The sequence below is a fragment of the Petaurus breviceps genome, unplaced genomic scaffold (assembly GCF_028583685.1).
Source record: "Petaurus breviceps papuanus isolate PSGF00001 unplaced genomic scaffold, PetGlider_PUasm1.0 90702, whole genome shotgun sequence".
Lineage (NCBI taxonomy): Eukaryota > Metazoa > Chordata > Mammalia > Diprotodontia > Petauridae > Petaurus > Petaurus breviceps.
The window spans coordinates 6,924,652-6,949,713 of record NW_027187317.1 but is presented as its reverse complement, the minus strand read 5'-3'; the positions used below and the strand labels follow the sequence as shown (position 1 = coordinate 6,949,713).

At 37.9% G+C, this 25,062-nt stretch overlaps 1 protein-coding gene across 1 annotated transcript in view; it reads right to left on the bottom strand.

The window, feature by feature from the left end:
• USH2A (usherin) overlaps window positions 1–25,062 on the bottom strand; it is a 1,033,591-nt gene that overhangs the window by 948,839 nt on the left and 59,690 nt on the right. The window contains exon 4 of the mRNA XM_069066041.1: window positions 7,505–7,637. Within this exon, the coding sequence (XP_068922142.1) occupies window positions 7,505–7,637 (133 nt within the window). The remainder of the gene's footprint in view (window positions 1–7,504; window positions 7,638–25,062) is intronic.

Below are 25,062 nucleotides of genomic sequence, written 5' to 3'. Positions count from 1 at the left end.
TTTCTGCCAGATTTTGAGTTACAAATTTTCTCCCCATTTTTCCCCTACCCACCACCCCAAAATAGGATAACCCCTCCTCCAATTTGCTCTCTCCCATATTTTCTCCCATTCCCTTTCCAACTTTTCCAGTATGTCATGGTGCATCTCTATGCCCCAGTGCCTGCATATCTTATTTCCCAATTACATGTAAAATAGCATTAATAATAGTGTATATATATATATATATATATATATATATATATTTAAACATTTGATTTTAAAACTTTGAATTCCAGATTCATTCCCTTCCTCCCTTGTCATCCACCCTTACTAGGAAGATAAGCAGTTCAGTATAGGTTGTACATGTGTAGCTAATGCAAAACAATAACATAGTAGATATATTGTAAAAGACTGACTATATTTCCCTCCCTCCTATCCCACCTCCCACTTGTTCTATTCTCTACTTTGATCCAACTTCCAGCTTCCCTCTCCCCCAGCCTGCCCTCCTTTCCATTATCTCCCCTCTCATCCCCTTCCCCCCTACTCTCCTGTAGGGTGAGATACCCTAGTTAGTGTGTATTTCATTCCCTCCCCAAGCCAAATTCAATGAGAATAAGGTTGACCCATTCCCTTTTGCCTTCCTATTCTTCCCCTCCATTGTAACCCTTTAAGCTTGCTTTTTCTTTATGAGATTGTTTACCCCATTCTGTCTCTCACCATCTCCTCTCCTTATTATTCCTCTCTCACCTCTTAATTTCATCTTTTAACTATCATCCCTTCCTATTAAATTGGTCCTGTGCCCGCTATCTATGTATACCTGCAAACATATATACACACATTCACATATGTATTCATATGCCCATATGCACTCATATATAGACATATATATAAATATATATATATATTTCTATTCCCTTCAACTATTTTCATACTGAGAAAAGTTTCATCAGTTACAATTATTGTTTTTCCATGTAGGAATGTTAATAGTTCAACTTTGATAAGTTCCTTATGTTTTCTTTTCCCTGTTTACCTTCTCATGCTTCTCTTGCTTCTTGTATCTGAATGTCAAATTATCTATTCAACTCTGGGTTTTTCATCAAGAATGCTTGCAAGTCCTCTATTCCACTGAATGACCATATTTTCCCCTGAAACATGATACTCAGTTTTGCAGGGTAGGTGATTTTTGGTTTTAATCCCCGCTCCTTTGACTTCTGGAATATCGTATTCCAAGCCCTTCAATCCCGTTATCCTGATTGTGTTTCCACAATATTCAAATTGTTTCTTCCTGGCTGCTTGTAATATTCTCTCCTTAATCTGGCAATTCCAGAACCTGGCTATAATATTCCTAGGAGTTTTCTTTTGGGGATCTTTTGCAGGAGGTGATTGGTGGATTCTTTCAACCTCTATTTTGCCCTCTGGTTTTAAAATATCAGGGCAGTTTTCTTTGAGAACTTCCTAGAGGATGATTTCTAGGTTCTTACTTTGATCGTGGCTTTCAGGTAGTCCAATAATTTTTAAATTATCTCTCCTGGATCTATTTTCCAGGTAAGTGGTTTTTCCCATGAGATATTTCACATCACCGTTTATTCTTTCATTTGTTTGGATCTATTTAACAGAATCTTGATTTCTCATAGTCATTAGCTTCCATTTGCTCCAATCTAATTCTGAAACTATGATTCTCCTCAGTGAGCCTTTGAGATTTTTTTTCCATCTGGCAAATTCGGCTTTTTAAGGCATTCTTCTCCCTATTGCCTTTTTGAACCTCTTTTGCCATTTGAGTTAGTCTATTTTTTAAGGTTTGATTTTCCTCAGTCAGGCTGTTGACTCTCATTTCATAATTTTCTTGTAACGTTCTCATTTCTCTTCCCAATTTTTCCTCCACTTCTCTTATCTGCTTCTTAAGGTCGTCTATGGCCTGTAACCAGATTGTATTTTCCTTTGAAGCTTTTGGTGCAGAAGTTCTGATTTCACTGTCTTCCTCCTGTTCCATGCTTTGCTCCTTTTTGTCCCTAAAATAGGAGTCTAATGTTGGAATCTTCTGTCTGCTTTGTTTCCTTTGCCTGGTCATGTTGCCCCTCAGTCACTTGACCCCTGGGCTTTTTGCCACAGTAGGACTCTGCCACCAGACAGGGGAGTTTTCGTCCCAAATGCTGGGGTTTTCTCAGCTGCCAGAGGTATTACATGGGTGCCCTCTCTGAGGCCTCCACACACTCTGGCAAGCTGTACACACACCCCAGGACCTCCACCCTAGACTGCAATCCAGATCCGAGCAGGTTAAAGCAAGAGCTACCCCTCAGACTGGTCTCTTGGTCCCCCTACACTCTGCAGGCCAGGAGCTGAAGCTGCCACGTGGCACTGGCTGGCTGTGCTGGGAGGCTCAGTGGCTTCTCTCCCCAGGGGTAAAAGCTGAAGTACTCCCACTTACTAGGTCCCAAAGTCCAGACTGCACTGACCTCTCACTTTTTCCTTCGCATCTATGTGTTGATAATTCTGGAAAGGCCACAGCTGCTGCTGATCTGGAGTCCCTCCACCCAAGGCTGGTCAGACACGCGCTGGGGCTAAAACCTCTGGCTCACATAGGCCTGGGCTCGGCTCCCAGAGTGTTGCACTGGCCAATTCCTGCCAGCCTGCCGGGCTGTCCTCAGTGGGAAGTTAGCTTCTCTATGTCATTTTGTGGGTTCTGCAGCTCCAAAGTTTGTTCAGAGTTCCCTTTTTACATTGATTGGGGAAGGTGGAAGCCGGAGCTGTTTGGAGGTCCTGCTTCTACTCCACCATCTTGACTCCAGCCCCTTGGGTTATTTTCTTCTGTGTGTTCTAATAGATATCTAGTACTGTGAGCAGGACTAACTTTTTTGATTCATTGATAATCAATGACCTTCTCAACCAGATACCGTGTAAGATGTGGCCTCACCTGACAGTATTTCCCATCTGTGAAGCAAAACTGAAGCCCATCAACAAATATGATCATTGGATTTCTTCAGTATGTATTTCAGATTTCTAACTCTGAAAGTGGCTGTACTCATATTATGAGAAAACCTCCATACTGTGAATAGCCCCAAGGCTTGCTGTAATTCCATCACCAAAGTCCCCCAGGTTCATACGCATGATTGGACACAAGAAAACAGGTCTAGATCTAGAAAGCAGAGTTAATAGGAAGAACTAATTTTTTTTTTTAAAACAGGATAATAGGAATAAGTAGGAAATAAATAAGAAATAGCTTATAGTGGGCTAGATGGGGAACCAGAAAGACCCAAGACAGTCAGTTAGTGGCCCAGTATTTAAAATTCCACCCAACACTTACTAGCTGTATAACCCTGGGTAAGACAATTCCCCACCTGGAACCTCAGTTTCCTCACCTTTAAAATGAAGATAACAAAAGCACCCACCTCACAGGGATGTTGTGAGTGTCAAACAAGATTACAGATGTAAAACATCTGGAGACAGTGGGGTATAATAATAGAGAGCTGTCCCTGAAGGCAAGAAAAATTAGGTTTAAGTTCCATCACTGACACACACTAGCTATTACACCCTGGACAAAGTCATGTTACTCCTCTGAGCTCTATAGAAAACTGCAAAAATGTGAGCTATAGAGAAGATGCTGACCTGCTTTGCTGGAGGAAGATTCCTTACCTGGTCATTCCCTCTATCACTGAAATCAGAGGTTTAGTTCCTATAGCTAAGTAAAGCACTACATAGAAATTTCAGCTATTACTACAGCAATTATTCTTGCTGTTAGACTGACTCAGTTTTTCTCCACAAATATAACAGAGATTAGCATGACTTAATGGAACTCTCCTAATAATGAAGTTGCAGCAAAATGTAAATTCTGTTTAATTTTTTTTAGTTGTCTCAGAAGACTGTGTTAAAAATACAATGGCATCAACAACAACAAAAATCTTTCTTGCTTATTTCAAGAATAGCATCTTCTAGGTGCTAAGAACTAAGAACTCACATGTAGAAATCCTAGCCCCTGTCAGGTCCAGTTCCAGAAAATGGGGACTGAAGGGAGGTGCCTGCCTCATACCACAGCACTATGGCTTCCCAAATAGAAAGGGAAGACACATCCTGATCAGAAGGGTGGGAGGAACTGGCCATAGGCCATCATCTGAGCTACCTCTGTGTGAGACAGTGTAAGCATCCAGGCAAAGACAGCCGGTCCTGAATTGCATGAGAGCTCCCTTAATTCAGCTCACAGTGATCTCTCTTGCACAATTACCTCTCCTGAATGAAACCATCTTGGATATGGACAAAAGTATGGAGAGCAGTGACTTAATTTTTTGATAAAAAAAAAAAAAGAATGATTTATAATAAGTCCATAGGAACATTCTGTACCTATCTCTTTTCTGATTAGAGAGGTGGCATGGAGCCTGGCTCATTAAGCAGAAGTAATGAGCCAGTCCCTATGCCACCTCTAATTAGAGAAAAGATACAGTAGGTACAACTGTACCTATAAATTGATACAATAAAGATTAAAAGTATTTTAAATATCTTTTTTCTACTATATCATGAGACCTAATATTTAAAATGAAAGAAAGCTAAAAATAAAAATAAACTTTCCAAAGACGCATTTTGCAACAAGAAATCGAGATTAAATTTTGCTTGATTCAGTTAAAAGAAAAACCAACTTCATATTAAAGTCCATGCTTCCTGTATTGAAAAGCTAGTTCAACATTTAGTATATTGAAAGGATTAAAACTTAGTCATCCCAAGAAGCATAGAATAGACAAATCTTATTACCCAACCATCAAAAGTTTGGGGGGGAGCACTTTGGTGCACTATAAACCTTTAAAGTACTAGTGGAAACTAAATTTAGAAAAGACTTACATTATTTAATTTGTTATTGTGGTAGTAGGGTCTCTCCTTATGGGTTTGGGGTGGGGAGAGGGAAGGAAATCATGATCACATCAACTCGGTCACTGTTCCTGGAAGGGGTGTGTCAATCTAATCCCCTATGCCCCAACTCAACCATCCCTGTACAGTTCCACCCCTCCTCCCCACACTCCATTATGTGTATTATCTCCCCATATTAGCTCTTTCAGAACAGGGACTTTGTTTGCTTTTGTATTTTGTATTTATGCTATCTGTATTTATTGGCTTTTGTTTTTATCTATATTCTCAGTACTAACACTAAGTATACACTTAAAAGTGTTTTTTCATTGATTCATTCAGAATATGCTGATATAATGAGCTGTATGCAACAGACAGTTTTTTAATCATTGTGAAACCTAGGATCTGAAAAATAGCTCTCTTGCCTGGAAGTGGGAACTTAGAGTGAGTTAGTACCCTCAAAACAAGGTAGGGAGCTGTGTGGAGCATAGGCCAAGCCAAGGAAAGCTGTCCACTGTGGACTGGACACAAGATGTATCAGTTATCAGGATTCTACTAATGAACAAGCTGCCCAGAAGCCAGAAATAGGGACCTGATAGGAAATCAGTCTGTCAATAGGCATTTTTTAAGCCATTGCTATGTGCCAGGCACTGTCCTAAATTCTGGGCACACAAAGAAAGGCAAGAGTCAAATAATATGGGTTTTGTAAAGCAAGAAAAGAAAAATGCTAATAAACACATAGAAGAAAGAGGGAGGTAAGACCACATAGTATCTGAGGGGCTACCTTGCCCTTTGAGAAAAGGGGACCCTGAGACCAGTCTAGGGAATCATGTAGAGAAATTAATTTTATAATAAAATAATATGGTATGGTGAAAATTATTGGACTTGTAGACAAGACACACAAGAAAAATAATGACTAGAGTACTTGAGCCTTTCCAAAGATCTTTTCACACACATCTCATTTGGTCCTTACAAGGATGGCACAGTGAATAGAGCACTGGCCCTGGAGTCAGGAGGACCTGAGTTCAAACCAGCCTCAGACACTTAACACAAATACTAGCCGTGTGACCTTGGGCAAGTCACTTAACCCCAGTTGCCCTCCAAAAAGCAAAAAAAAAGGGGGGGGGGATGCTGCAAAGTAGGTGCTAGAGGTATTATTCCTATTCCACAGATTAGGAAACAGGTTCAGAGAGCTTAAGTGATTTGTCCAGGCTACAAAGCTCGTTAGTATCAGAGGTGGGATCCAAATTTGTTATTCTAATATTTGATATTCTTAACTCCAAGTTCAGGATTCCATACATAGTATGACCATGCAGCAAGTCACTTAACCAGGCTATGCTTCAATTTCTTTGTCTATAAATTAGACAATACTCCTATTACTTAACTCACAGACTTGTTACAAAGACAGCAATTTGGAAATCTTTCAGTCAAAGGCTCTTAACTTCACATCTGTGATATTTGTAAAAGTATCTTGCAATCTAATAGCCCTATATCAATGCTAGCTATTAGTATTATTTTTATTATCATACGTGTTATCAAATTTCTGTCTATACTTAGAGATAATGATTACAATAATCATAATTGTGATCCAGGCATAGAAGTGGGGTGAGCAATCGCTTAAAACCCATTCCTATTGAAAGGATAGGCTGAGATTTGTAATGTCACACTCTATAAAATGGATCCCTGATGGCTGCGTACTGACTTAGAAAATCACAAATTAACATTATGTATGTTGTATTGTTATTTGAATTTATTTTGTAATTTTCCCATTACATTTTGATCTGGTTCAGGAAGCACCACGGAGTTTTGCTGCCCTCAGTTGTGATACTTCTGGTTTAGTTCCCCAAAAAAGAGAAGAATGGGAGAGAGATTTCTCCATACCTGAGCTCTCAACCTCCAAAAGAAGGCTGAAATGGATGGGCCAGTTGCATCAAACCACCTGAAGTCCCAAAAGGATATTTCTTGAGGATACCTGAGGGGGATTCAAGCAGGGGTTTCTGGAGCCCTCTCAAACTGGCTATGGAGAATCAATTGTTCAATTTTCAGTATGAACATTTACATCTCAAAAATCAGCAAAAACAACAAATCAGAGCTTGTCTTATTATTTTGTTGATTGCCTAAATTTAGGAAAGTGATAGATAAAATGTTAATAATGCAGATAAAACTAATGTGTGTGCTATGTACATTTTTTTTCCCCAAAGAGCCAATTGTTAACCATTTACCAGCAACTCATTTGCCTAAGCTTATCCAAACTTAAGTACACACATAGTCACACTAGAAATGGAAATCAATCATTCATTTCTAAGTGACTTTCATGTCACACAAAGGGAAAAGTTGATACTACTGGATAATGGTCTAATATCTCAAATGTGACTGAAATAGCAAAATACCATCCAATTTCTCCTTAATATGCAAAAATAATTTAATGATCATTTTTTTTTGTTCACCATAAAACTGATAAGCCCTGTTCCTATCTGCTAAATTATGATAAACCTCATTTTAAGAAACCTTTACAAGTAAAAATCCAAAAAAGATGCTTATTTACATTATAAAACAGTTCTCTTCACAAAAGCATTCCTATATCAGAGTGTGGTTAAGCATCCAGACTCACTCTTTAAAATAATGATTTGGCTGACTTTTTTTTTTGAGAAAATATAGGTTGAATGAAACATAATGGCCTTCAAGTTCTGAAACTTACCATTTGAATTTTGTCCAATTTTCATAGCCCCAGGGGCAAGATCTGTAACTGGACCTCTAAGAGTTCTTACATCAAAAGCTGTGTGGTCATCTTCCAAACCATTGATGAAGAAACTGATTTTTCTGTGATGCACCTATAAAGAAACCATCACTATAAGTCATTTTTAATTTCTTAAAATAACAATTTAAGTTTAGAAACTAATTTAGCTATTTAGTCCATCACATTGCTAGTTCAATAAATCTAAACTCTTGATGTCTATTTCAGAATAGACAGATGCTTTTTGGCAGCTCAGTTTTTGAAAATGGTGTTTATTTTAATATTTATCCCATCACTTTAAGAAATTTAGAGATCAGATGGAAAAATTCAGAAAAAGCAAAATGAATTGGCTCAGAAAATGCATAAATTAGACAATGTAATGGATAAGGCTTTGAACTAGTAGTCCAAAAGAGTCAAGTTCTAGTCCCAGAGCTATCACTTACTATACATATATCATAAAAATATAGCATTTAGCCCTGAAAGAGACTTTAAGATGATCTAGTACCAAGTGTACATATTTTTTTAAAAAGCCCTAAAAAGAAAAATTGGACAATTAATCAATTGACAATCATTTATTAAGAATCTACTATGTGCTCAGCAATGGGAAGAGAGAGAGAAAGAGAGAGAGACAGAGACAGAGAGAGAGGAGAAAGAGAGAAAAAAGAGAGAGAGAGAGAGAGAAAAGCAGTGCTTGCTCTCCAACTGCTTACATTCTGCCTCCCTGCAGCTCTACTTCATCTGTAAGATAGATATGACAATTTGCAAATATTTCACTCAAGGGCTCTTAACCTGGTATTTGTGATATTTGTAAAAGTGTTTTGTAAACCCTAAAGCCCTATATAAATATTACCTATCATTATTTTTTAATATTTTATTTATTTTTAGTTTTTAACATTCACTTCCATAAGACTTTGTTTTAAAGTTTCTCACCCTTCCTCTCCTCCCAACTCCCCAAAACAGCATGCAATCTGATATAGGCTCTACTTAGACATTCATATTAAACATATTTTCACATTTAATCATGATCTAAAGAAGGGTTAGAACTAATGGGAAGAACCATGAGAAATAAAAAACAAAACAAAAGGAGAGCAAATAGTATGCTTCCATTTGCATTCAAACTCCAAAGCTCTTTCTCTGGATAGCATTTTCCATCATGAGTCTTTTGGAGTTGACTAAGATCCTTGAATTGCTGAGAAGAGTTAAGTTTATGAAAGTCACTCATTGCATAATGTGTGTATTACTCTGTACATTGTTCTCCTGGTTCTGCTCAGTTCATGCAGTATTAGTTCACAAAAGTCTTTGCAAGTTTTTAAAACAACATATTGCAGAATTATGATTCTTACTCCACTCTGCTATCCCCTTCCATTTTATGGGAGAGTTCATCCCATTCATATTTACAGTTATGATTACTCTGTGTCTTTCTCTCCATCAATTTCTGCTCCCCCCCCCCATTTATGCTTTTCTATCTTCTTTCTCCCTTTCCCTCCTCACTAGAGTTTTGCTTTGAACCATTGCCTCCACTCTCCCTTCTGTCAACCCTCTCTCCCTTTTCTTCCTCTCCCTCACTACTTCCTTCCTCCCTTCTATCGCCCTCCCCCCTTTTCTTTCCCCTTTTTCCTCCTACTTCCCATAGGGTAAATTAGATTTCTATACCTAACTGATTATATTATTCCCTCTTTGAGCCAAATATGAGGAGAGTAAGATTCAAACATTGCTTATCTCCTTCCATTCTTTCCCTCTACTGTAATAGGTTTTGGGGTCTTTTAAAGGCATATGATATAATTTGCTCTTGTCTGCCTCCTCCTTTCCTTTTCCCCCAGAACAATCCCTTTTCCCCACTTAATTAGATTATCAAAGACAACTTACATCCACAGCCTCTATATATATTCCTTTTAAATGTCATAATGAAAATACAGTTCCCAAGAGTTACAGTTGTCATCTCCCCTTATAGGGATGTAAGCAGTTTGCCCTTATTAATAACATGTTGTTGCTTTTTTTTCTTCCCTGTTTACTTTTTTATGCCTCTCTTCAGTCTTGTATTCAAAGATAAAATTTTATGTTGAGCTCCAGTCTTTTCATTAGAAAGGTTCAGAACCTATTTCATTGAGTATCCATCTCCTTCACTGAAAGATTATGCTCAATTTCACTGGGTAGTTGATCCTTAGTTGTAATCCAAGCTCCTTTGCCTTACAGAATATTGTATTCCATGCCCTCCGAACTTTTCATGTAGAAGCTGCAAGGTCCTGCATAATCCTGACTGTGGTTCCATGATATTTAAATTGTTTCTTTCTGGCTGTTTGCAGTATTTTCTCTTTTACCTGGTAATTTTTTAATTTGGATACAATATTCCTTGGTGTTTTCAATTTGGGATCTCTTTCAGGAGGTGATTGGTGGATTCTTTCCATGACTATTTTACATTCTGGTTCTAGGAACTCAGGGCAATTTTCCTTGATGATTTCCTGAAAAATACTGTCCAGCCTCTTTTTTTCATCATGATTTTCAGGTAGACCAATAATGTTTAAATTGTCTCTCCTGAATCTATTTTCCAGTTCAGTTGTTTTACCTACGAAGTATTCTACATTTTCTTCTATTTTTTTCCATTCTTTTTATTGATTTTTGATATCTCATAGACTCATTAGCTTCCATTTGCCCAATTCTAATTTTTAACAAATTGTTTCCTTCTATTAGATTTTGTACCTCCTTATCTATTTGGTAAATTCTGCTTTTTAAGGAGCTGATTTCTTCAGTGTACTTTTTTCCCATTTGGCCAATTAGATTTTTTTTTTGAGGGCAATTGGGGTTAGGTAACTTGCCCAAGGTCACATGGCTAGTTTTTGTGTTAAGTGTCTGAGGCCAGATTTGAACTCAGATCCTCCTGACTCCAGGGCTGGTGCTCTACTCACTGTGTCAATTAGATTTTTAAAGGACTTTTCTCCAGAGTACTTTTTTTTTCCATTTGGCCAATTGTATTTTTTAAGGACCTGTTTTCTACAGTCAATTTTTGTCCTTCCTTTTCCAAGCTATTGACACTCTCTTGCATGCCTATCATTTACTTTTCCACTTTTATTTGAATTTTAAAGTCCTTCTTGACCAAGAAGGTTTTTTGGACTTGAGACCAGTTCATATTCCCTTTTGATGTTTTGGGTGTGGGTATATTGACAATGTTGTCCTCTTCTGAATTTGTGCTTTGATTTTGCCTGTCCCCATAACAATTTATGGTCATTGTCCATTTCTCCTTTCTGCTCATGGTGTTTGCCTATTTCCTGGCTTTTAAAGTTGATCTCTTTTGCTGGAGCACAGGGGGCACTGATCCAAATTTCTTGTGCTGGGAGCCCGGGACTTGTTCACTGGCTTTGTGTGCTGGGGCCTCAAGTGCTGGCAGCTGAAGGCTGTAGGGGTCTGGCAACTTTCCTGGTGTTGGGCTGGGATCAGTAGCATGGGAAATCTCAGGGTGGGGGTGGGCAGGTTGGCCCCTGGAGGACACCTACTTACCCAGGCTTCCTTAAAGCACTAGAATGTTTGCTGGAGAAAGTCTGACAGGATGGAGTTGTGCTGAAGCACTGGGAGATTTGGCTGCTGGAGAATGGCAGTGAAAGTGGAGGTTTTCCAAGCTGGCATTTACTAGTTCTGCTGCCTGTGCTGAGGAACTCAGGGGGTCCTAGTGTTGGTGCTTGCCTGCTCCACCACCCTGGGACTCAGTATCTCCCCCTGGTTGCTGAGGTGGGGCTTACTGCTGGCTTGCTGTGATGCCTCCCATTCTCTACTGTACTGGGCCCCCAGAGTGAGATGAATCTCTCCTGTTAATCCTCCGCACCCTATCTTTCTGCTGGCTCAGCTGTTCCAGGGTTTTTACTGAGATGATATTTTCTGTGCTTTCAGAGGTCAATGAGGAAGGATGAAAGGGACTTCTTACTCTGCCGTCTTGGTTCACAGAAGTCCACTTATTATTATTTCTAATTAAATGTGTTATCTAATCATTGTTTATACTCATAGATAAAAATTACAGTGATCATAATTGTATTAAAGTATAGAAGTAGGTTGAGTAATTCAATCTAATCCAATAAGTATTTAATAAGTACCTATTATGTGCCAGGCACTATGATAAGCACTAAGGATACAATTAATAAAATGATAGCCCCTGTCTTCAAGGAGCTTACAATCTAATGACACTAGGAATTTAGATAATAAAAAAACAGTCCCTGCCCTCAAGGAGCAATCTAAAGAGGGAAAACAACACACAACAGAAGGGAGGAGATAGAATTGGGGTAAACCAGGGAGTATACTATTCCATGAAGTTGAAAAATCAAGCAAGGTAGCAAATGCAGAGTGGAGTGAACCATCACTTAAAATCTATCCCTATAGGAAAGATAAGTCTAGATCAATGGTGTCAAATTCAAATAGAAATGGATCCCTGTGACCACATAGTGACTCAGAAAGCCACAAATTAACATTATGTGTCTTATATTTGATGCTACTATGTATATATACATATATATACATATATATATATATATATATTAGGGGAGCCTATATTAGGAGAGCCAATTATATGTACATGTTTATTTATATATTATATATATGTTTATTTATATTATATATATGTTTATTTATATTATATATATATTAGGGAGTTACAGTATATAATTACAGAATATATACAAAATTTATTCAGGGAATTTAGGGGAGAACACTCAATAAAAATGCAGAATTTTGGAGGAGTGGTGGGTTAGTATAGAAAGATAATGATTATTTCTGATATGGTGAATTTGATATGTATGTGATTAGTTTGAAGTATCCAATAGGTAGCTGGTAATGCAGCCCTGAAGCTCAGGGAAGACACTAGGGTATGTCAATACAGGAGTCATCTCCATGGAGATGAGAATGCATATAAATAGGAACTGATAAGGTCCCCAAGTGAGAGACTATAAAGAGAGGAGAAGACTGCCCAAGACAGATAGTTAGGGATCATCATATTAAAAAGAGACAGAAAAAATCATACAGGTAATAAGCAATAAAGAAGAAATTCCCCAGCAGGTTTTTTGGATTCCAAACCCAGTGTTCCTTCTATTTAATCACACTTAAAAACTTTCTGTTTCCATTTCATCAGCTATAAAATGCAGATCAGATTAGCTATCCAAGCTATTTCACAAGGTTGCTGCAAGGAACAAATAAAAGAGTGTGCAGTTGGGAAGTTGAAAAAACTACACATCAGTTACATGCATAATATGGTTCATTGGCATTATTTACATCTAGGTACACATTATTCCTTGTAATAAATTAAATTATAATATTCTTGAGGGCAGAACTATGCCTTAATTATCTTTGTACCAATATACATTGCATAGTCTTTAATAAATGTTTCAATGACTGAAGACCTTTTATCACTGCCTGAATTTATAAATTACTAGAAGGAACTCTGAATTCATCCAAGTTTGGAAATCCCTCTGTCCCTGAAAATCCCAACCCACCTGTCATTTTCTAGATCAATCATAGGAAGAAACCAAAGACCATCTAGAGCAACCCTTTATTTGACAGATAAGTAAATTGAGGGTCAAGTTAAGGAACTTGATGAAGTCACACAAAGCATCTTGAACCCAAGTCCTCTGATTCCAGAGCCAATGCTCTGAGGCATACAGAAGTTAAATGACTTACTCCAGGTGAAGGTAGAATGTGACAATTGGTATCAGTGATTCCTGATTTCAAAGTATTCCTCATCAGGAATACAACAGGACAACATTTTTTTTCTACTATACTATTCTGCTTTAGTAGGTGGCAAAGGGAATAGAGTGCTGGACCTGGAGGCAGGAAGGCCTGAGTTCAAATTTATACACAGACACTAGCTGTGTGACTCTGGGCAAGTCACTTAACCCTGTTTGCCTCAGTTTCCTCATCTGTAAAATGAACTGGAGAAGGAAATGGCAAACCACTCCAGTATCAATGCCAAGAAAGCTCCAAACTGGGTCCCAAGTAGACACAATTGAACATTTTTTTAAATCTAGATGCTATGCACTGATACCTTAACTTAGTGATAACATCTCTATTGACTAAATCAACAAATCAAAGTTTTTAGGTTAAAAAAAAGCACTAGATTCTATGAAGTAATGCTGCACACAAAGTAAATTCAGATTGGTTGAAGAGATTTGATAACACCCTATGGCACTTATACAAAACCAGGAAGATAGTTTGGAATTGAGCATTCAAGAGCAGAGAACCATTCCATCCAAGTGAGTCATCAGTGAATGAGTGAGCCTCAGGCTGGCTACTCACCCCTACCCAGGGGTCAGAAGAGGACCTTATGAACTTTGATGGTTGGAGGATTTGGACTTTTTCTTTGGCATTTTAGCAGCATACCCCCATGTCCCTAGGACAGGAGAGGCTGGCAGCACTGTCTGCATCAGGATCCAAGAAAAAACTAGATATTGAGAAAAGAGCTTTAAGATTCTAAATGGACCCCAGTAAAAAAAAAAAAAAAGCCATAACATGCCTAAAGAATACCAAATGCATGATTAATACTAGATATGGGTCCATTTAAGTGATATAAAATATCTCTGGAGAAGCAGTGTAGTATAATGAATAGGGAGCCAGTAACACCTAGTTTCAAGTATTGCCTTTGGAACTTAGTGACTGCAATTCTGGGTACCTTGTAGTTATCAATCTACCTTGGTAGAGGGAATTTCCACACCAAAGAGGTCCCTATACTAATTTACCCAGACCAAAAATGAAACAAAACTCTCTTGAAATATTAACCTTTGTTCTGTTTATTTCTAGCAAATTAGTGACAGCTCTCTTGGTCTTTCTGTCTTTCTCTCTTATCTATCTGGATCTCTGATTTCAGTATAGAAATTTCCTTCAATGAGGATCTGTAACTCACAGTAATAACAACAATGACCAGCATTTAGATAGCACTTAATGTATGCAAAACACTTTAAATATGTTAAATCATTGATCCTTACAACTACATGCTACTATTAACCCCATTTTACAGATGAGAAAATTGAGACAGAAATTAAGTAACTTGCCCAGTAACTAAATGTCTGAGGCACAATTCAAACTCAAGTCTTCAGGACTCCAAATTTCTGGTGCTAAGACTCTTAGGGGCCCCAACTTCTTGGGGCCCTGAGAAGTTAAGTGATTTATTTATACTCACATTGCTAGTGTGTACCAGAGGCAAGACCTTAAACCCAGGTCTTCCCCCATTCCAAGGCCGGATCTTTATTTCCTCTACCTTCAGTAAGTACCTTCTCTTGTACCTGAATGTACCTTGAATAGCTCTGTGTTTGTGTGTGTGTGTGTGTGTGTGTGTGTGTGTGTATGTGTGTGTTTGACATTTCTAGTAACCAAGCAAATTAACTACATTGAATGTGGGGGAAAAGACAAATTAGAGTGCCTTTGGGCAGTGGCTATAACAAGAATTTACTAAGTACTTTCTATGTACAAAGTGAATGAAAAGGGAAAAAACAGACAGTTCCATAATAATATACCTCTAATTCCTAGTTAATTTGGTTGACAAATTCTCCCAATAAAGTTCTTAGGTCTAGTATTCACAAAACACCCAAATGATTGGCTGAATTTTTTAACCGAACTGACTGGCTGTTTCAACATGATATAGACGCAGCTTTAGTCTCCTATGGGACTAAATCTTCTTGACTGAAATATGAATAGAAATCACAGTGTCCCTATGAACAAAGGGTCTGAAGGGGGCAAACAAAAGGCTTTGGAGATAATGTAATACCAGACAATTGCAAGGTTTGACCCTGAAGATTTGATTTTAGAAAATCAGACGTGAGCTACCTAGACATTACCCCGCTATTCCTAAAGCTGTGCCAAATTGATCACCAGAAACAGCTAATTATTTGTCTATAAGATCATGACTTGGATAATTAAAAGGGGCTTTTCCCCTTAAGGAAAAAAAAATAGACTTAGAATCATAATTACTGGCAACAGCTTTCCCCAGAGTTATCCAACATGGTTTTTTGTCTGGTCCAACAGAACCTCTTTAATTTTAACCACTTTTTTTCTTTAAATATCAGTGACCCAACCACTAGATTTTATTTAATTCTCAAAAAAAACCCTAAACCTTTCACATACATGAAGTTGCATGAGGGGGGACAGTTATACTGTCTTTTTTGCATCCCATTTTTTACAGCCTGTTACTGTCATTTGGTGTTTGACTGTTATCATTATAAAAGATACAGGCTTTTCCACTTTGTTATTTGTAGCATTATCTCATGTTTTACAACATCTTTGTACAACATGCAGGCACATGAAATATAACTAGTGAAAAGTTCTCGGTGGTATTAATGCATAAAAAAGAATGTGGCTCCATCTCTACTGTCTTTGCCCAGCCAAAAGCTGATGAACAGCCAATTTTCCTTTATCACATTAGCACAGCCATGAGGGAAACACATTTGTTCTAGTCAGCTACACTAAAGATACTATTACCAATCTAACATATACATGTTTTATATCAGCAGTATTCTCCGAGTATGAGAGAGCCAACAATATATTAACACTACCATGACAGTTTATTTAAGAAAAGAAAATTGTCTCTGTAGAGGGACAGAAGTTAGAAATGTATGGCGGAAAGCTCAGTGTCACTGGTCTAATAAAGGTAATAATTCTTAGGCTTTCTTTATAGCAGGTAACACGCCTGTGACAGTTCTGTCATATCATTCAAATAAAAATGTTGTCTTTTACAAGTTTAAGTGCACCTTTATTTTGAGTCAGATAGAAAGCATGTTTTTGATTTTCTTCTTCCACTGTATTATATCCATAGTCAAGAGTTCAGGACCCTTTTTTTTTTTTATCAACTTATCACAAATTTGCTTACTAGAAGAATTTGGTATCATATGTACCGAGTTCTAGGAAGATAAGGTGTATTTGCTTTTTTTAGTTTAAAAAAAAAAACGATGACTAATGATGATCTTATGGCTCTTTTTCTCCCATTGCTCCTGCCCCCTCCCAAATCTCTTCAAATAAATAAGATAAAAATTGGTTTAGATTTTTGCAACACATTTCATGCTTTAAGTATCTCTGGACCACTTTACAATTCTGATCGGGGTGCACTGCTCGACAAATAATAAAGGCTAAGGTGGCAGTTCTGCTTCTGGCAATAGCTCATTCTGATGATCCCCTTGCCAGATATCAAAGGAGATAGGAATATGCAAGATAGAGTTTCTGATTTGTTAGAGAGAGAAAAAAACTCCCCGCCTATCTCTTTCACTTCCCTAGTTTAGGGTTTGAGGCAAGAGTGTTAAAGTGTGGATGGTATATCTTAAATGCATGATTAGGTAGGATCAGGAACAGTATCTGAGAAGTCCTTAAATCCCCATTTAAGGAGGATGAAGATACTTTGAAAAGAAGAGGTAGGATGTCAGGTCATTCTCTAGTCTTCATTCTGTTGGCATCTCATTTTCAAATTGCTACTATTTTGATTGGGTCACCTATAGGTCTCTGTAATGGACACTATTGATCCCTTCGAGTTCAGAAGAATACTACATAGGAGAAATATGCATCCTTACACCACCCTCCCACAGTCTCTTCTGCTTAAGCAGAGGACAGTACATCAATGGATGAAGAATTGAGCCACAGGAGAACAGTGTAGACATCAAGAGAGAAACATAATCAAATCTATTTTGAAATAAATGTTACAATGCCCCCATGGAGATGAGCTGTGGTTTCTAAACTTCCCCAAGCTCTGTTCCTAATCATTCGAATTCAGTTGTCTTTCATCATCCTATAGGCAATGCAGGCTTAAAGGTTGAACCATAAAGAAAAGGCCATTACATAATCATGCTACATTCTTGGAAGGAGAGTAATGTTCCCTTAGGGGTACCTAGGTAGGTAGTACAGTGGATAGAGCACTGGGCTTGGAACCAGGAAGACTCATCTTTCTGAGTTCAAATATGGCCTCAGACATTTACTAGCTGTGTGACCCTGGGGAAGTCACTTAACCCTGTTTGCCTCAGTTCCCTCATCTATAAAAGGAAATGGCAAATCACTCCAGTGTTTTTACAAAAAAAAAAAAAATACAAAATGGAGTCATGGAGTCATATAGAACTGAAACTATCTACCAAATTTCATGCTAGGCACTGTGGGTCATACCAAAGCAGAATGGTCCTAGCATTTGCCCTTAAGGGTTATATAAATCTAACTGATGAGATATTTATTCATACATTCAACAAATATCTATTAAGTATCTATTGTTTACAAAGCATTCCACTATTCACTGGAAGAGATAAAAAGCTTAGGTAAGATAAGTCTCTATGTCACAGAATTTAAAGGACAGTGGAAGACACAGACAGTCTAACTATAAGTGTTTATACACTCATACATTATATACATCTGTATATATACATTTATGTATGTATACTTAAACAGCTCTAGAATAGTAATTCCCCTTGTCATTTCCTCTACCTCATAAAGGATGAAATTTTCATAAAGGCGAGCCATAAATTTATTGACAGCTCTGCTTTTTCAGACAGCTAGCTGGCAAGAAGACCAGAGTTCATATCTGACCTCAGACACTTAGTAGTTGTGTGACCCTGGGCAAGTCACTTAATCTCTGTCTGCCCTCTCAACTGCAAAATGGGGATAATAACAGCACCTACCCCAGATGGTTGTTATAAGGATCAGATAAGATATTTACAAAGAGCTAAGTGTGGTGCTTAGCACATAACCTCCTGCTTACTCTCTTTAGCAAGTCATTTAACCTTTAAAGGCCCCAGTTTCCTCATCCGGTTGATCAGTCCAAGATCCAGTGACTCTAGCAAGCATTGATTCTTCTTGCACAAGACATTCTATCCATACTGGTGTTCTCCGTGCCTGAAGTTCTCTCCCTCCTAACCTCTGCCTCCTGTCTGCCCTGGCTTTCCTCCAGTGTAAGTTAAAATTTTATCCTCTTCATGAAACCTTTTCATTTCCTCATTAATGTTAATGCTTTCCCTCTAAGACTTTAATTCATCCCATGAATATTTTGCATGTAGTTTTCTCTTCAATCAGATTGGGAGCTTGTTGAAGGCAGAAACTATTTTTACCTTTCTTTGCATACTGAGAGCTTAGCACAGCCACTGGCACATGAGGTTCAGTTGTGTCTGACTCTTTGTGACCTAGTTTGGGGTTTTCATGGCCAAGATATTGGAGTGCTTTGCCATTTCTTTCTCCAGCTCACTTTACAGATGAGGATACTGAGGCAAACACAGTTAAGTGACTTGCTCAGGGTCAGACAGCTAGTAAGTGCCTAGATTACAGGCTTAAATTTGAGGCCAGATTTGAACTCAAGGAGATACTATCACTCTATCCACGGCACCACCCAGCTGCCCAGCAAGCACATAGTAGGCACTTAATAAATTTGTGTTGATTTGATTTTGACTCATGTATAAAATAAAGGAGTCGTACTTCATAGTCTCTAAGAACCTTTCTAGTTTTAAATCAATGATCCTTTGCTCATAATTCTTTTTTATCTTTCCCCTATTTTCCTTACAATTGCTTTAAAATAATCCTTTTTAATCTTTTTCCAAATCCCCTCCAGTTTCTTCTCTTCTGTTTAAAAAGTATGGAGTCAGATAGAACACTCACAGATCTCAGACAGAGAATAAAGAAAGGATGAAAATGATGTATGTTGAATCCTCCCTTACACTCTCAGGAAGTAAGCCAAGGGGCTGGTAAGAGATGTGAACTCACTACTGACCCAAAGTCAGAAGTGCTATCACTCAAATACTTGACATGTGCATAGATATATAGGAAATCATTTCTGCATACCATCCAGCACTCAAACTTCCTGCCAATATTCAGTAGATGTCTTTAAGATTCTGAGCAGCTGCTGTAAGTAGAAGCTAAGTCTTGCCATACAAACAAAGCTGAGTTAAAACTCCCATTTTTACTATGCATGAATTACCTCTGATAAAACCTTGAACAAAAGAAGAAGATGGGATACTGAGTCTTTATATTCCATTAAATAATAAATGGCTTATATCTAAGTTTTATATACTTAAAAGAAATACATGATTTACCATAAGTACTTATCATCCAGCCATTCTATGTCTTATTAGATTTTTTTTTCAGCTCCAATACCCAGTACTGAGAAAAACTTATTAAAATATTTCTGATAAACTAAACGAAGGGAAAATTTTTTCCAGCCAAAGGAAGACTATGCATCACTTTAACCTCTCTCATAGCAAAGTATCACGCGGTGCGTTTTGAATTGTCTTATTCTTTAAAAAAAAAATCTGGAACTGAAGGAAAGGTCTTCAAAATGACCCTTCCTTGAAGGGTTTGCTCTATGCCCTCAGGCATGCAAGATAATAACAGTATGAGTAGTTACTGTTCATCCAGTGAAGGAGTGACATGCCCTTTTACTTTGGTTGAAAAAATGGTACTAGCAAATATTTATTCTTTTGAAGGTTGGAAGTCTGTCAGCCCAGGAAACTCTAAGTATCATTTTATTTATCCATCAAATAAGGAACACACAGCTAACATCTTCCTTTTCCTAATCCCCACAAGACTTTGAATCTGAGGGAGATGTTACTGCTTTCCTGGACGAAGAAAAAATGAATTACTTTTATAACCATTTTAGTATTTCATATCAAGAGGTTTCCTTCCAACTATCAGGTCAGGAATGAGTTCTGATTTGAAAATGGCCCTTTCAGGTTACCTTCATCTACTCTGGATATATGTGGTACATACTGAGTTATTTCAATGTTGTGTCCCCATTAGAATGTGAGTTCCTTCAGAGCAGGATTTTGCCTTTCCTTATATTTCAAGGATTTAGCACATTGTCTGGAACATAGTGAGAATTTAATAAATGCTTGTTGACAGACTGATAAAACTAATCTTTAAACATCTTGTCATATTTCTCATCTATTATATATTTATTTAGCCCCAATTTTCCCATATCATGTTAATTAATATTTATTCAATGTCTGCTACGTTCCAGGCACAGTATTGAGTATAAAGAAAGGCAAATGAAAATCCCAGCTCTCAAGAAGTTTGCGGTCTAATAAGGAAGACAACATGCAAACAATTATGTACAAACAAGTTATGTAAGGGATAAATTAGAAATAATCAACAGAGGGAAGGCATTAAAATTAAGGTGAATCAGGAAAGAATTCACATAGAAGGTGGAATTTTAGCTGGGACTAGAAGACAGCAAGAAGGAAGAGAATATCAAGGGGGATATCCAGTGAAAATGCCCAAAGTTGGTAGATGTAACATCTGGTGTGAGGAAAAGCAAGGAAGTCAGTGTTACTGGATTGTAGGGTGTGTAGAGTGGAGTAAGGGATCAGAAGATTAGAAAGATAGAGGTTAGATTATAAATGGCTTTAAAAGTCAAGCAGAGGATTTTATATTTGATCGTAAAGGCAATAAGGAACCACTGGAGATGATATGGTCACACATGTACTTTGGGAAGATAATTTTGACAGCCATGTGGAAGATAGACTTACGTAGAGAGAGACTTGTAGCAGGAAGACCAGTGAGCAGACTACTGCAGTAGTACAAACCAAGATAGTGACCATGTTAGAGAGAAGGAGGTATATTAGAGGCATGTGACAAAGGTCAGTAAGCCTTGACAAGAGATTTGATATGACAGGTTAGAGAGTAAGAAGTCAAGATAACTTTTAGGTTTTGAGTCTGGGTGATGAGACTCTCCCCAAGGGGAACACAAGTGGTCATAAAATAACATTTACATAGTAGGTAGGATGTGAGTAAAACTATCACTCTTCCTTCTGGCTCAAGCTAATTTCATCACATCTAAGAGTTTGCCACATGCCCAAATGGTGTGCTTCAGAGCAAAACAAAGGAGAACTGGAATTAGTATTGAAAGTTCTCTTTCCTTTCCAGAAAAATAATGGGTTTGAGGACCCTTTGAATACCTTAATTGAAGAGCCAGAATTTATATAGCCCTTTAAAGGCTGGCAAAGCCCTTTACAAATATTATCTTCAGTTGATCTTCACAACCCTGGGAGTCAGGTGATATTATCCCCATTTTACAGATGAGACAGGTTAAGTGAAATGACTGGGGTCTGATAGCTAATAAATGTTTAAGGCCAGATTTGAATTCAGGTCTTCCTGATGGTAGGTACAGGACTCTATCCACTCTGTCACCTAGATATCTAATTGGAATAACAAATCACAAATCACTGGTGACAACAATAGAGAAAGCTGTGCCAAATTGGGGGAAATTGATACTACAAACATAGACAACTGATTACATGGTACAACAAAGCACTTTCTGGATGATGTTACAACAAATTACAGAATTCAACACATTGTCTTCTACTTACTACTTAACTGTAAGGTTTGTGTTGCCCGTGATATTCCCAACCCTCTTAAAAAATATTCATTATACATTCTCTTGCAAAAGCAGTGACCATTCATGCAAATGCAACGAGAGTAGCTAATGTTATTTAAATATTGGAGCAAATTGCTATTCATTAGTTCAAAGGAAGGCCCTGACCTTCATAACCAATGCAGACTTGAGCACAGAGTCTGTGCTTGGACTGGACTGAGAATGGACTTCACATGCTCAAGGTACAGGGGCAACTGATACATTGATGGTGTTCATAAGAGAAGCACATGACAGTAGTAACTATATACTTACACTGTGGCCAAAGAACAGAGACACCCCAGCATGAACTTCCCCAGTTTTGGAGATTACCTCAAACAATCCCAAGTACAAGAGCACCCAAATGTGAGGGTTTGAGCACGAGCCTCCTATATAGGGAAGAAATCTTCCATGTTACAGAAAGGGAAGAGGAATGCCAACACAGTCCCTGAAGCTGGAGGACTGAGGCCAAACCATGCAGTATGGGAGATGTGGCCAGGAGATCTGAGATTTACCAATGATTCCCCATTGCTGCTGTGAGTTGCCAAGACAATGCAGGTCACTGGGGTGGGTTTGTTCAGCAGTCCCCAAAATACCTTTCCCTCCTAGAAGAGTCTAACAGGCTATTGGAGTATGTCTCCATATTTGCACATGGGTTTCTCCTGAGTCCTTGTGCATTTTCTGGAGTGGATGGAATAGTTATTCCATACACAATACCTATGTTGTACATTGAGAGTCTGTGTGGGAACTGGGGACTGTGTTACTGACATTTGGGGAAAGCTTCATATTAGAAATTTCTCCTGAATAAAATCCCCCAGAGCAGGGAAGAAAAAACAAAGAGAAAAATTTACTCCTTTGGGTTTATGTCTCCAGAATCAAACCTGGTAATCCAAAGTGGAACCTTGAGTCTTGGATTATTGTATTAAGGTTACCCAGCACTTTTCCTCAAAAGTTCAGGATATTATGGACAAAATTGTGATGTCCATTTCTGAGACTATAAACAGCAAAGCTGTAAAGTTCTATTCAAGAGTAGGATGAGGAAAAAAAAAAAGAATTGAGACAGAGGAGGAGCAGGAAGAAATACAGTAAATTCTCTTCCCAGATTCTTCCCAATGGAGTTTAAAAAAATGTACAAGACCAAATCCTGAAGAGGATGGAAAGAAAAGGAAAGGGGGTGGGGGGAGGAAGAAGAAAAAACCAGAGTCATTTTCCAGCTCAGATCAGCATAGGAAGATAGTCAAAGAGGTTTGTGGCCTCTGGGGACAGGGTCTGACAGGAAGTACTTTCGAGCATTCCAGTGCCTAGGGACTATCCAAGAGCAAGAAGAGGTCCAAGACCCCATAGCAAGTTTGACTTTGGTCAGGGTACAGTAATAGGTGCCAACTGGTTATGTTACCCATTATTTGGCTTCAGGTAACAGATCCAGGGCAGACTGGGGAACAGATTTACACCCAGAGGTAAGGAGGAGTCACAGGCTCTAGCCTGTATACTGAGAAAGGAGGAAATTCAGAAGCAAGTCTCAGCAGCAGGGCTCAGACCCCAGGAACAGAGTGAGAGAACTGAGATGTTGCAGCTTTTAGCCAATCTGATGCCTGCAGAAGAATAACCAGGGCAGGAATCCCAGATCAAAGTACTGTCAGTGAACCAGCAGTTTCTCAGTAGGTTAATAATGGTTGAATCCAGCAGTTTTCTATGGGAAAGATCTAAATCCATGAGGAATTTACAAAACTGGGAAGAGGGTTGAGGAGGACTGCATTTATAGCATTTTATGGCATTTTTTGAGGTGGCAAAGAGTTGGAAGATGAGGGTATACCCAACAATTGGGGAATGGCTGAACAAGTTATGGTATATAAATGTGATGGAATACTATCGTGGAATAAGAAATGATAAAGGGGATGAGTTTAGAGAAACCTGGGAAATTTGTTTGAAATGATGTAGAACGAAGTGAACAGAATAAGGAGAATAATTTATACAATGACTACAATATTATAAAGACAAACAACTTTGAAAGAATTAGGATCTCTGATTAGAAAATGACTAACCATGATTCCAGAGGACCAATGATAAATCATGCTACTCACCTCCTGATAGAGGGGTGGTGACTCAGTGCAGAATGACACATTTATATACCCTCACATTTACGTATTTTCTTTCAGACACAATACATTTTTTTTTTGCTAGACTATATGTTTTGAACAGAGGTTTTGTTTTGCTTTCATTCTCAATTGGCAGGGACAGAAAGAGAGAGGACAGGTGTTTGCTACTGGGGGAAAATAATTTTAAAAAATTTTTAAAAGATACAAAAAGGGGGTGGCTAGGTGGCACAGTGAATAGAGCACTGGCCCTGGAGTCAGGAGGACCTGAGTTCAAATCCAGCCTCGGACACTTAACACAAAAACTAGACATGTGACCTTGGGCAGGTCACAACCCCAAATGCCCTCCAAAAAAAAAGAGGCAAAAAAAAGATACAAAAAAGGAAAATTAGAAAATTAAGATATCAATATTTTCTTTTTTTTACTATATATAACATTTTATATATTTATATATAACAACATATATAAAATAATTACTATGTACGCATGTGTATGTGTATATATATATGCATGCATATACAATACAACATATACAAGCATATAGGCATGTGTGATATAAGTGTATATATATCTACATATTCATATATGCAACTATATGTATGTATATATATATACATATATATAACCAGTTATATATATGTATGTGTGTCTATAAAACCAGTACTGGCCCAGGGAGCTGCAATACAACATCCTTTCCCTCTCCACTAAGGGCTTCCTCTGGATCTACACATATAGACTGGTTTGAAACATGGAGGAGCTTGAATATCTAAAAAGAGCTTCGGTATTCAAATACTAGCATAGTTCATGAAACAAGCCAAAGAAATTAGAATATTCTCACCACCCTCATTCCTGCCCCTATTTCCACTCCCTCACACACACTAAAAGCAAGGGGGTTAGGGAGACCACAGAGTCTATAATTGCCTTTCCCACCTTTCTACCTTGGAGGTTTCCAAACTGATGGCCAATTAAACTTTCACTTACTTGACTACTCCTGGGTTATTACTGGTTTTTTTTTTTTTATTTTTTCATTGTTAAGAGCTTTTAATTCTTTAAATCTTTTTATACACACACACACACACACATATATATATATATATATTTTTTTT